The sequence below is a fragment of the Oryza sativa genome, chromosome 4 (genome assembly GCF_034140825.1).
Source record: "Oryza sativa Japonica Group chromosome 4, ASM3414082v1".
Lineage (NCBI taxonomy): Eukaryota > Viridiplantae > Streptophyta > Magnoliopsida > Poales > Poaceae > Oryza > Oryza sativa.
The window spans coordinates 1,796,137-1,808,768 of record NC_089038.1 but is presented as its reverse complement, the minus strand read 5'-3'; the positions used below and the strand labels follow the sequence as shown (position 1 = coordinate 1,808,768).

Below are 12,632 nucleotides of genomic sequence, written 5' to 3'. Positions count from 1 at the left end.
TCCACCTAGCTACTCCCTCGTCATTAAAAATAATTATCGTTTTGTATATATCTTATAAATAACCGTGACCAATATTTTCTATTATAATATATAAAGAGAAATCAACAAATATATTTTCTACGTCGACGCGGGATGGATGGGGCGGAATCACCACCGCCATCGTCTCCTCATCTCCGAGACCTTCGTCACAGCCATTGACCGGTCGACGGACAGACCATGTACTGCATCCGTCAGAGGGTGGCCCTCTCTACATGAAGATGGATAAGAGATTTGGTAATTTTTATCAACATTTGGTGATGATTCGTGTCATGTCTAGGACTTGAATTTAGGTGGGCTGATTCCGCCGTAAGAAACCTAACCAGTTGAGCTATGCTCACTTCGTAAAAAGCGTGATAATTAATTGCACCACAGTTGAAAGGAATATATGTGTACATAACATGTCACTCAAGAACGTCTTGTTTATAGATGAAACCAAAATAACCTCTATTCGAGAATGATCAGCCTCATTTTAGAGAATATATCATAAGATATAATTAAAAATACACATGGTTTTTCCCGGAAAAAAATACACATGGTCTGACTATATATTCGCAACAAATTAAATCTCATATGTACCTTTTCTACGTAATTTTGACAAAACTTATTAGACAATTTTTACCGGGAACTGTTCAAAATGACCTAACGATTTTGTTAAAATCTTATATGTTCCATTTGGGGCCTATATAATGAAAAAAGATAATAAGAAATGTGCATGATAATTATGTATACTACTTGAACTAGGTATTTGTCCATATGCTGAAATCTGAATGGCGCGTACGATTAGCAATGGGATCACAGAAAAGTACGCAATTTGACAGGTTAAACGGTAGAACTAAACAGTCATATATGGCCAGAATTGAATGTTACACCCGCTTGTGCCTTATTGTGAACGCATGCTTAATTAGCAACCACGAATTTCCAGGAGACATTTGATCTGTCAGAACAAACCTACCGCGTGTGTAACTAAGAAATTTCAAGGTAATAAAATTAACATCTCGACCATGACTTCTTGACTTGTACCGCTCAAGACTCTGAACAAATTTTTTACTCTACCTACTATGAGTAATCATCTGGCACTTTAGATTTAAATGATCTTTTTATACGGTCAAAACTCATTTTCACATACGATTGAAACATTTTTCCACGCAGGCGGCACAACCGTGTGCAAAAGTTGTTTTTCTTATGCGGTCTATTATACCGCCTGCCTAAAAAACGAATATCGCAAAACAAATTCAAGAAGTTGAAACCCTAGCCGCTCTCGTCGTCGTCGATGCTCATCGTCGCAGTCTAACACCGCCATTGTCACAGTTTGCCGCCACCGTCATAGTTGTCAAGACCCCGCCGCACACGAGGCTAGCGGTGGCGGATCCGCTCCTCCCGAGGCTGGGGCCACTGGATCCGCTGCTGGGCAGTTTGCCACCGTCGTTGTTGTCGCTGGATCTGCAAGGGAGGCCGGTGGCGGTGGACCGCGCCTCCTGAGTCTGCCAATACTAGATCCGCTAGGAAGAAGGCCGCTACCGCTGTCGACGCATGCCATTGCCACCGTTGATGCACACCTCATCCGCCGGCCTCCTTGCGTGCCGCTGGACCACCCGCCTCCTTTGCTTACCTCCTCACGTGCCGCTGGACCGCCATCGTTGTCACCGTAGTGAACTGGCTTGCAAAGTGAGAGAAAGAAAGAGGATGAGGAGCGGAGGAGAGGGTAAGAGAGAAGGAGAGGGAGCAGCGGAGGAGCCATCATCATTGTTGCCCCATTTGCTGGTGCCAGATCTGCCCATCGTCTTTGCCCTAGCCACTGCCGCTATAAATGCCAATTATAATATATAACTATATCGACCAATCCAATTCCTCCAAATAAAAATTGTCTGATTTGCACAATTATAATTTGGATCCACTATAATAAAAGAAATAACATTGTTTAAATTAATGTGGTATTTATAGGCTTGAAGGTAGTATAAATTAAGTTCACTTTTTTCCTCCTATCCTAACTGCACAATAAATATAGATGGAAGAATTAATAAACTTTTTATCTGTACAATAAAAATAAATTAAAGAGCACTGCACGGCCAAATTATTTTATGCAGTCATTGGTAAGACAAAATGAAGGAGCGACAGCGTGCTCCCTCCGTGCCAAAATAAATGAGAGACTTTATGGTTGTTGAGATATGGTGTCCATCGAAAACCGTAAAATCACTTGTAGCTTATTGGGAAACTCAAGCAGCATTGTGCCATAGGTTGCAACTCTTTCAAAACGGTGTTCTCGCACATACTCACTCAACTACTAGCTTTATTAAAACGGTACAAGGTGCTATAGGTTGCAAGTGTAAGTATTCCTCAGCTGAATCCACACATCGTGCAGACTGCAGATAAACACGGCAAAAACAAATGGTAGATGCTAAATACAGTGGAAAGAATATGAGAAAAAAACTCAGAATTGTGTCAAATATTGGCAAAAACAGAAAGGAGATTGCAACAGATATAACCTTCCATCTAAACAACCCCTCACTTATTCATTACTAGTTCACACCAATATCCATAGAGATATCACAGAGTTACATACAAAATTAAACATGCATTTCAACACTGGAGCAGTTTCAGCAAGGCCGACAAATTCAACTATGAGGAGGGGTCTAAAATAGGATAAGCCATTCTCAGCTGATCGAATCTCTGAAAATCTTGTAGTCCTATGCTTCATCAGAGATCTGCATAATTCTCAGATATAACTGGTCGAACGGCAATTGGGATCCTGACATAGTGAGCGGCACCATCACACCATGCTAGGCTTCCAAACAGGTAGCTTCCCTGAACCTTGTGTGTCATGCTAAAGGTGACCTTGAAGCTCTGCTTCTTCTTTCCTTGCTTGAATTGTAAAACAGATGGCTCCACCGATATCCGCACACCAGGAGGGCATTGGACAACAGCCTTATAAATGGCATCATCTTGGCCTACATTTGTCACTGTTCTCAGCACCGTTGTTGGCATTGTCAGATTCGGGATCGCAATTGATGGAAGGTTCAGATTTTGAAATATAGATTCACAGCTTGAGTTGGCAGATTCACAATTAACGACTAAGTCATAGTCTTTTGGGTCAACATCATATGCTAGTCCAGGATCAGTAGCTTTATTTGGATCAATAAAGCCGCCACCATAGTCAAACGGATCAGCTATCTTTTGCGGTAGCCCATTAGCCAATATTGGAAGACCATATCTGTCATTGCTTGCTGGGACATGTTCAAAATATAGAGAAATAAGTTGATCTGTGATGTATTTAGATATTGGAACTTTGGAAGAAGCATTTTGCCGGGGATAAGATATAGATAAGTAGTATCACCTGTAGTCACTAGTGCTGATTTAATAATAGCAGGAGACCAATCTGGATGCAATGCTTTGAGTAATGCGGCTACACCTGACACATGTGGGCATGCCATTGAAGTGCCTGACTGGAACTTGTACGAATCTTTCACAGCGGCCAAGATATTAGATCCAGGCGCCGCAACATCAGGCTGTTTAAATGCAGAAGTATAGGTGAGGTAAATGATATCTCCAACAAGATACAAATAAATGATTAAGCTATTTGTGATGAAGCTATCTATTTGATGGTTCACAGGTTGAGTATGTTTTCTCAGACCGAGTACGTATATGCTTTGAGAAAGGATCTTACATATTCAATCTTTTATATTTTACCTATTCATGCTAACATATGTTCATCATTAAATCACCCTTTTTTAGTTCCTTATATTTTACAGTCTCAGTGGACAGTGCAGACCTTGATAAGTGCTTCCTTAATATTTTGTCCAAGTAGTCCTGGAGAAAAAGGTTATAACTATACTGTTGCTAGGTCATGGACTATTTATGCACTAAACCCCAAAACAAGCTATAGATCAACTATCAGTTAGAAGAGTTAGGTCAAAGAGAGATCATCTCCATATTAATAGCTCCTGGTAATGGATCAAGCTAAGATGTACCTTGAGGAATTGTGGTAAAAGTGGGCTGGGTCCTCTGGAGGAGAATGTTGAGATTTTTGGGGCAAGAACTTCACCTCCAACCCAAGTACGCGCTGGAGCAATCTTAACTAAAGGTGTAGTGTTTTCATCACCAGATGAATTTATTTGTCCTACAGCATCGAAGTCCACGAAAATGCACGGCATGGCACCACACTTTTCAAAGTAGTCAAGAATATCAAGACCATATGTGGCAATAATGATCCCCTTCGCTCCAGCCTCCTTGGCAGCTTTCACAGCGTGGGACACATAGCCAAATGGTGAAGTTATGCTCACAGAAAGAGGACTGTAGCAAAACACGATCTTCCCAGAAGCAAGGGATGCATTAATTTTCTCCCCATCCTTAATTAGACAGCTGCGACCATAATATGCAGACATTTTGAGGAATTAGTGTAGCACGACGAATTGTTAATTCATTAATAAGAAGAAATTATGTGCCCATCATACCTGGAGTGATGAATCTCATACCAGTTGTTGTTATCCTTTGGCTGATAGAACAAGGACTGACCCTACGGTTGATGTGAACAACGAGTCAGCGAGTCATAGTTCAGCATTTAACTATTTAAGGCAAGCTAACTAAAAAGAACAAATAGAGAGGTGGAACTTAGCGTGTACCACAATGCTGCTGCTGCCATTGGCAAGTGTGATAACAGTAGGGAAAACACGGTCTATCGTGGCTGATGCAACCGTTATAACCCAGGGTAATGCATTTGTAACAGTCCGAGGAGCAGGGCCCTCGTTCCCTGCCGCGAAAATGACAGTAATGCCATTCTTCACAGCGTGGAAGCTGCTAAAGAACTCATCACCGCTCTTACCAATAGAAAGGGATAGCACATCGACGCCATCATGTATGGCATCGTCAAACGCTTTGATGATGCCCGCATCATGACAGCTTGCCCCCAGTCCCCAGCACGCCTTGTAGACTGCAAGCCGTGCGTGGGGTGCGACGCCCCTGGCATAACCAGCAGCTAGCCCATGGAAGCTAATGTTTGGTACCAGGGCACCAGCTGCAGTGGATGCCACATGTGTCCCATGGCCATGCGCGTCCCTGGCCGACCTATATTCTCCTTTCAGATCCTCTGCGCTCAAATGTTTGTCATACCATCGAGCCCCAATAATCTTCCGGTTGCACTGGTTTGACCTGAAGGCTTCGCCAGCTTGACATTGGCCTTTCCATTTGGAAGGAATAGGGCTTAGGCCATGGTCACTAAAGCTTGCAGACTCAGGCCAGATACCTGGCATAGTACAGTAGGAATCAGTGCTCATATTTATTCACCATTTTGGTTCTATTTAGAGTACTCTCAACTTTGAACCATAAAGCGCAGAAGGTTTGATCACTAGCACCATGTTCAGCACACACTTTCCATTTCCCTAGTGTATGTAAAAGCAAATTTCATTTTCACAGAGGTACATCATCAAGTGGCTTTAGCAGAACAGTTTTTCAAGCGTCTTTGGAACACAGGAGCAATAATTAGCCAATGTGTGAGGTTATATTTAAACTTGACATGGAAATGCATGCATTCTGTTTGCAAATGGACCAGCACTGCTTATTTGATTTGATATTCATTTTCAGGACCCTATCACGCATAGTGCAAACATGAGATTAGATTACTCGAGGTACTGAGTATAAAATCATGAAATAGACACCAAATTAAATGTGAGAAAAAAAGGAGTTACCTGTGTCGATTATTCCAATGATGATGCCGTCTCCGTACTTTGCATCATGGAGTAGACCAGTTGGCTTGGTGTAGTCTAATCCAAGGAAATCCTGGCTATGAGTTGTATGTAATGGGTGCACTCTGCTTGGTTTTATGCTGCGTACCTCAGGTAGCTCTGTACATTTGAATGAAGCATTAACATGATAAGTGCTTCCATATAACAGAATCTTTGGAAATCATGTGATGCATGAGCAACATTGATTCATATTTGTTTATAATGTTTACCAGGCTATCAAATCAGAGACACCATATACATGGTGATAAAATCCTACCTTTCCTCATCCATAAACTAGTTTATTTGTTTTTTTAAAACCAAACAGGATGCAAGACAACATCATGAATGAATATTTCACAGAAAGCAAGACAACATGATCTATAATAAATTTCTTAATTAGATAAAGTTAGCCAATCCACGGTTTGCCTTGTTAGCTGCGCAATTCGTCGAACAGTTGGTGTGCATTCACTTGGGGTGTACCATCTCCACCATGGCAAGAGCAAGTAAAGGTGGCCGCAAAGAAGAGGAGTAGGAGATCACCGTGCAAAGGGTAGAGGATTAATTGAGCACAATCATCGGTGGAAAAAAGATTGCCACCAGGTCCACCACGTCGGCTCAGGCGGCGCCCGCGGCGAGCGGTGGCTTCCGCTGGTGGTCAGGTCAGCTTATCGGAATCGACGGCGACGAGATGCAGGGGGAAGACGAACACCGGCAGCCAGCAATTAAGGTGGCCCGGCGTCCGATGGCGTCACGGCGCGGCGCGCTGGTGGTTACTCTCGGTTGAGATGAACACGAATGCGTGTCAACAGCGCGGGGAAGACGAGTTTTTGTATTTGCTAAATTTATTTAATAATGCTCCCTTCTGATTAACAATACTTCGTTTTGGATAAAGTTAGTTTCAAACTTTTTAAAATCGTAAACTACAAATGATTTGTAAAAATGCAAACAACTCTATAGATTTTAGTTTAAAATAGCTTCAATAAAATAACATATTTATTGATTTTTCTATATATATTATAATAAAAGATACTCCCTCCGTTTCATAATGTAAGTCATTCTAGCATTTCTCATATTGATATAGATGTTAGTGAATCTAAGTATGTATATATGTCTAGATTCACTAACATCCAAGTGAATGTGAAAAATGCTACAATGACTTACATTATGAAACAGAGGGAGTAGTTGTCAAAACTATTTTTTTAAGATTATGTTTTTCTTTAAAATGTCAAGTAATATTAACCCGGAGAAAGTAACGGATACCTTATCTGCAATAATTTCGTTCTTTTGTACACGAGCATGAAACTTTTCGCTTCGAAGATGTTCTTTTCTACAATTTTTTTTTACTTCTGGTTAAATAGTGTGTTTTTTCAAAAGAATTATATTGAAAGTTTGCTGTAAAAATCATATTTAATTCATCTTTCATGTTTTTTAATATATATTTAATTAATCATGTGCTAATGAACTATCTTTTTTTCGTGTGAGAGGAAAAGGTTCCCACCTAGTTGAAACAAACACAGCTTAAGTTTGTTGTAATTTTTCATACAAATTATGTTTTTTCTATTGCTAGCTGATGTCCGTAATTAGAATGTATTTTATGGGTGTACTCGTAGTTACGTCCATAATTATATATTATCTTTGACTGTGCCAATTAATCCAAGCCCGAAATGTATTTTCTTTGTGAAGGAAACGGGATTTATGTTTCCCGACGATTTTATAAAATTGAATATCACATTTTGTGTTGAAAATAAAACTACATCCCGAACAGCAAGACACTATAAATATGTCATTGAATATCAAATCTGTGTTGATTAATAACAAAAAAAAAACAAATTAACGTATGATATATACCTGCAATTGTTTGTGCCTGTGATTCAGTGAGCATGGCGGCGAACCCAGAGAAGGCATGCTTATAGCTGTAAATAATCGACTCAAGTGCTGCCTCTTTGCTGCAAATTATTGGTTATATCTGATTAGACGACTAAGATCAAAGCTAGCTACAAGTAGAAGCTAACTAGATCGATTTGTGTTCATGCTTGACAATATTTTGTAATTAAGTACTGTGGTTAAGGATGCAAAATACTTGCCTTCCAAGGATTCTGGTGAGCATATCTTGGTGTGCAGCTGTTGTTTTTTGAGGATCTTCATGCTGCTTTTCCCCTAAGTACGCAATGTAGAGCTGCATATATCATTAGTTAAACAGCAAGTGAGCAAAATTACAAAGCTTGATTGGATATCAAAGCTTCATTTTTTTTGTGCATATATAGATGTGTGTATGTACAAAACGAGATGGAACTTGAGCACTACGAAACTAAAATAGATAGATACTAATTACCTTTTTTGATGCTTTATTGTTGGGTTGGGCGACCACAAAGTAGGATGTTTGCAGTGGAAGGAGGAGTGCTGAGAGGAGGAAGACGATGGTTGCCATGGGAGGCATCCGACCTGGCATGGCCGCAATTATTCCAGACATGGAACAAGGACGATATATATCTCCCAGCTAGTAACTAGCTTAGGTGGTATTCACATCCAAGGACTTTAGTCATTACATCGGATGTTTGGACGTTAATTTAGAGTATTAAACATAGACCATTTATAAAACTAATTGTATAAATGAGAGCTAATTCGTGAGATAAATTTTTAAGCCTAATTAATCAATAATAGCACATATTTACCGTAGCATTACATAGACTAATCATGGATTAATTAGGCTCAATAGATTCGTCACGCGAATTAGTCCAGGGTTATGGAACGGGTTTTGTCATTAGTCTATGTTTAATACTTCTAATTAGTGTCCAAACATCCGATGTGACATGGACTAAAGTTTTAATCCCTGATCCAAACAGAGCCATTTTGCCAATATTTAGCTGATCTTACCAGCTAGCAGTGAATTTTATAATCCGTATTGGATCAGTAGGAAGTATTTTTACACGGAAAACATCAAATTTGTACACATTTCAATTAATTTGAGTAAATTTCAGATAACTACAGCTATTTTGTCAAATTATGTATTTACTGTTTGACAAAATAAATCTATTTCTATTTCTAGAATTCAAACTTTGTCCCAAAATACCCATCAAAAATTTTTATTCCTTCAATACCCCTTACCAACCTACCCACTAATACTAATTTACTAATAATAAGAGGTAGTTTGGTCACTTATCCTCTCCTTAAATTTTACTTTGGGATACTAGGATTACCTATTTGTGGGACAGAGAGAGTACGATTTTATCAGAAAGTTACAACTTATTTGTTTGACAAGTTTTGGCCCCACCTATTATGCACACATGCAATACTTAACATAGTTTTGTGAATAGCCATCTAAAGTCATAAAGTCATTATTTTAATAAAATAGTTATTGTTGAATTTTGCTATTAATCCATAAAATTCAACAATTTCACTTATCTATGCTTTCTATAAAGTTAAATCCCACTAAGTCTAAAGCTCAACATGCAACCATGCCACATCATCACCCACTAGCAATAGTTAAATATTTAATCTCATGCAAGCATATAACATGATTTACAATTTATTTAATTGTACAAATCAAAATGCATGCAAGCATATCCAATCATCACCCCTCATATCATTTGCATAATATTTTAACAAATCTATCACTTTTACAATATTTAACATATACTTATCAATATGTTTCACACTAAAGCATGAGCATCATTTGACTGATAAATCCTGATGTTTCATTATTTTTTTTCTTTTTACTCCTAGCTTGATTATAAAAAAAATATATGTATTGAAAATTGCTTATCAATTCCCGCAGCCAAAGCACAGATAATCACCTAGTTTTTTGAGAGAGGGGGACGCAACTCATATGGATAGTCTTTCTCTATCTTAATTATTGTTATTAATTTCCACGTGACTAATGTTCTTCAGCTGACACTGCAGAGCCCGATAGCTACGAGACAAGAATTCTTACACCAATCTGATCGATCTGCAGTAAGATTCCATCAATATACAGTGTAAATTCATGTTACGCAGAACAAAAAAGACGGTAGACCCACAACAAAAGTACCCTATGTGATAAACTGACAACGGCATTTTCTCTATATTGACGCTTAAACATGTACCAAACATGTCATTCAACCTCATGTCTCATGTTTATTGGCAAAACCAAATAACCTAATCAAGAGGGATTGATCTATTTTTACCAAAAAATATTTGATAATAAAAGAAATATAATTTTAGACACAATTCATATATGAAGATACAACTAAAACTACTGAAAGACAGGTACCACGCTATGAAGGATAAATGTAGAAGCACAACTTTAAACTCAAACTCAAACAAGAACCATATATGTTTTGGCGTCGTTGCGATTAGTGCGTGTATAACTCTAACCGAGGCTCAAATTCTGATATTCTCGATTACATATACGAGCTTTCGAGGATGCACTTACAATTCTATTTGCGATGTTTTTAATTGGTCTGCTACCATTTGTATTGGCAATTAATATTTTGACAACATGAATGTTGTATTGGCAAGTGTTTACAGCAAACCAAATATTGCCAAAGTACTGATCAAAATGGCAATGTTTTGATGATGCAAACCTTAGCTGTAAATCAGACATGTCCTTTGGGAGATGAGAGATCATATATTTAATATTTAATATATATAGTTGGCTTTCTGTATTCATGAATGGATAACTGTGGTGTACATGCGTGCTGGTGTGCACTGGCGGATCAGTGCCTGGGTAAATTTTATTATGTCACATGTTTGTTACGTATGGAAATTTTGTTTTCCATTCATTGAAAGATTTCAAATTTATTGGGCGGTAAAACCGCCGCTGTTATTATGAGTAATCGATAAAAATTGGAGTCTTTGGGGGCAGCTAGCAAAATACTTTGCATCAGAGGAGTGCATCGATCTGAAGACGGCCCAGCATGCCGGTGGTGTAATAAGCCAAGAAGAAAAGGCTACGGGGCAGCTGAAGAGAGGCATGTGTTGTGTTGGTACAGGAGAGAGAGAGAGAGAGAGAGGAGCAGAGCAGCCTTGCTGCGCGCGTGGACCTCGTGTGCGTTCAGAAGACGCACAGCGACGCATTGGAATTTGGAAGTTCATGTCACGCGTGCTCAAAGCGCCTCCTGGGGTGACACTGAACCTGTCTGTACTGTCATTGGCATTTTTCTGTACAATGTGAACCAAAAATTGTACTATCTGGGAAGTGCAAAGTGCAAACATGGCCTGGCTATTGGCTAATGGCCGGGTTATCGCCCACACCTATCACCCCCATCCCCCTATACACTTCTATCCTGCTTCCTCCTCCCCTTCTTCTCTTCCTAGTACAACATAATTTTTTTTTTAAAAAAAAGAGTTGGAAAAAATTATGTAAAGAAATACTATATATAAAAAATATTTGAATTTAAATTCAAATATGAAATGGGTATGTAAACTTTTGACTTATAAACTTTGGGTCTATAAATTAATATTTAAATTTAAATTCAAATTTGAAACGGGTATGTAAATTTTTGACTTATAAACTTTGGGTCTATAAACTTTAGGTGTATAAACTTTAAATGTATAGAAATACTATGTATAAAATATTTGAATTTGAATTCAAATTTGAATCGGATATATAAACTTTTGACTTATAAACTTTGGGTCTTTCAACTTTAGATGTGTAAACTTGAGGTGTACAAACTTTAGGTGCATAAATTTACTATAATAGTAAAGTAATGCGGTACCAAAAAAGGAAACCACATAGAGGGAGGGGGGCGGTTATCGGCTGGTTGCTAGGGGCGATCGCTCGCCCCTTAGCCTTTTCGGTGCAAACAAGTATAGATCTAACGGTGCCCATCTATACTCCTATAAATGGAGAGTACTGTGGGGTCCAATAAAGGAGAGTACTGGTGCTAGTGAGTGGTGAATCTACTGCCACTCCCACAACTACTGCCACACTCGTCCTAGGCTCGATTCAAGCTCGGCTCGAGCTCCAGACGAGCCGAGCCCGAGCCTCTCCCAAAGCTCGCGAGCTTCGTCGAGCCGAGCTCGAGCTTCTAACGAGCCTAGTAATAAATGGTTTTTGTTGTTATTTAATAAATTAGGAGATTAAATATGTTATTTGTATGGCTTGTATTGGCATTATATATTTATTTTATTCTTTTTTTCCTCTTCTATTAATATGATGAACTAGAAATTAATTATTTTTTAAAGATTATCCTTGAAATATATATTATTTTACTAAAAAATCAAGCTCGGTAGTCAAGCTCAAGCTTGATCGATCTCGAACCAAGCCTGTAAGAAAGCTCGAACATTTTATAGGCTCGGCTCGAGCTTGTATCGAGCTCGAGCCTAGGCAGACGAGCTCATTCGAGCTCGGCTCGTTGACAGCCCTACCCACAACTAACTCTCTATTTTTATTTAATAAAGAAAAGGTATATGTGAGGCTGGAGGGTCCATATATCAACCACCCCGACTATCAACTTCCTATTTTTTTATGGAAATGAAAAAAAAATGATACGTGGAGGCATAGAGGATCCACATTTACCTATGCAAGTAGCTAATATATATATATATATAAATTAGAGCGAAGTATACAGAACATCATGATAATAATGGGTTAAAAATAATTTTCTCTAATATGTATAGATAGATTGATCAAAACAGGATTAAACTTCCACAAATTTCCTTTTGGAAGTCGATCATGCTTGTCGTAGTTTCCAACAATTTACACCAAATGTTCATTACGACAACCTCTAGTCACATAAAAAGTACAAAAATAAGTACTATTTGGTTCTCGGTTATTCGGTTGAAATGCTCAGTTAAAAGGGCTACTCGTTTTTTGACAAACCATTTTGCCCTAGGCATGACCAAATACCAATGTGAGAGGAGCCAATGCCCTCCATCTCTTTTAGCGGGGTTAACGAG

The 12,632-nt window shown here is 38.8% G+C and overlaps 1 protein-coding gene across 1 annotated transcript; it reads right to left on the bottom strand.

The window, feature by feature from the left end:
- Nucleotides 1–2,518: 2,518 nt before the first annotated feature.
- LOC4334988 (subtilisin-like protease SBT3.8) lies at nt 2,519–8,243 on the bottom strand. Its single transcript, XM_015778890.3, has 9 exons — nt 8,086–8,243; nt 7,838–7,929; nt 7,602–7,699; nt 5,718–5,873; nt 4,656–5,275; nt 4,488–4,549; nt 4,005–4,395; nt 3,371–3,542; nt 2,519–3,260 (listed from the first exon to the last, which is right to left on the bottom strand). The coding sequence occupies exons 1-9, from the start codon at nt 8,221–8,223 to the stop codon at nt 2,734–2,736; spliced, it is 2,256 nt and encodes a 751-aa protein (XP_015634376.2). The 5' UTR covers nt 8,224–8,243; the 3' UTR covers nt 2,519–2,733.
- Nucleotides 8,244–12,632: the final 4,389 nt, after the last annotated feature.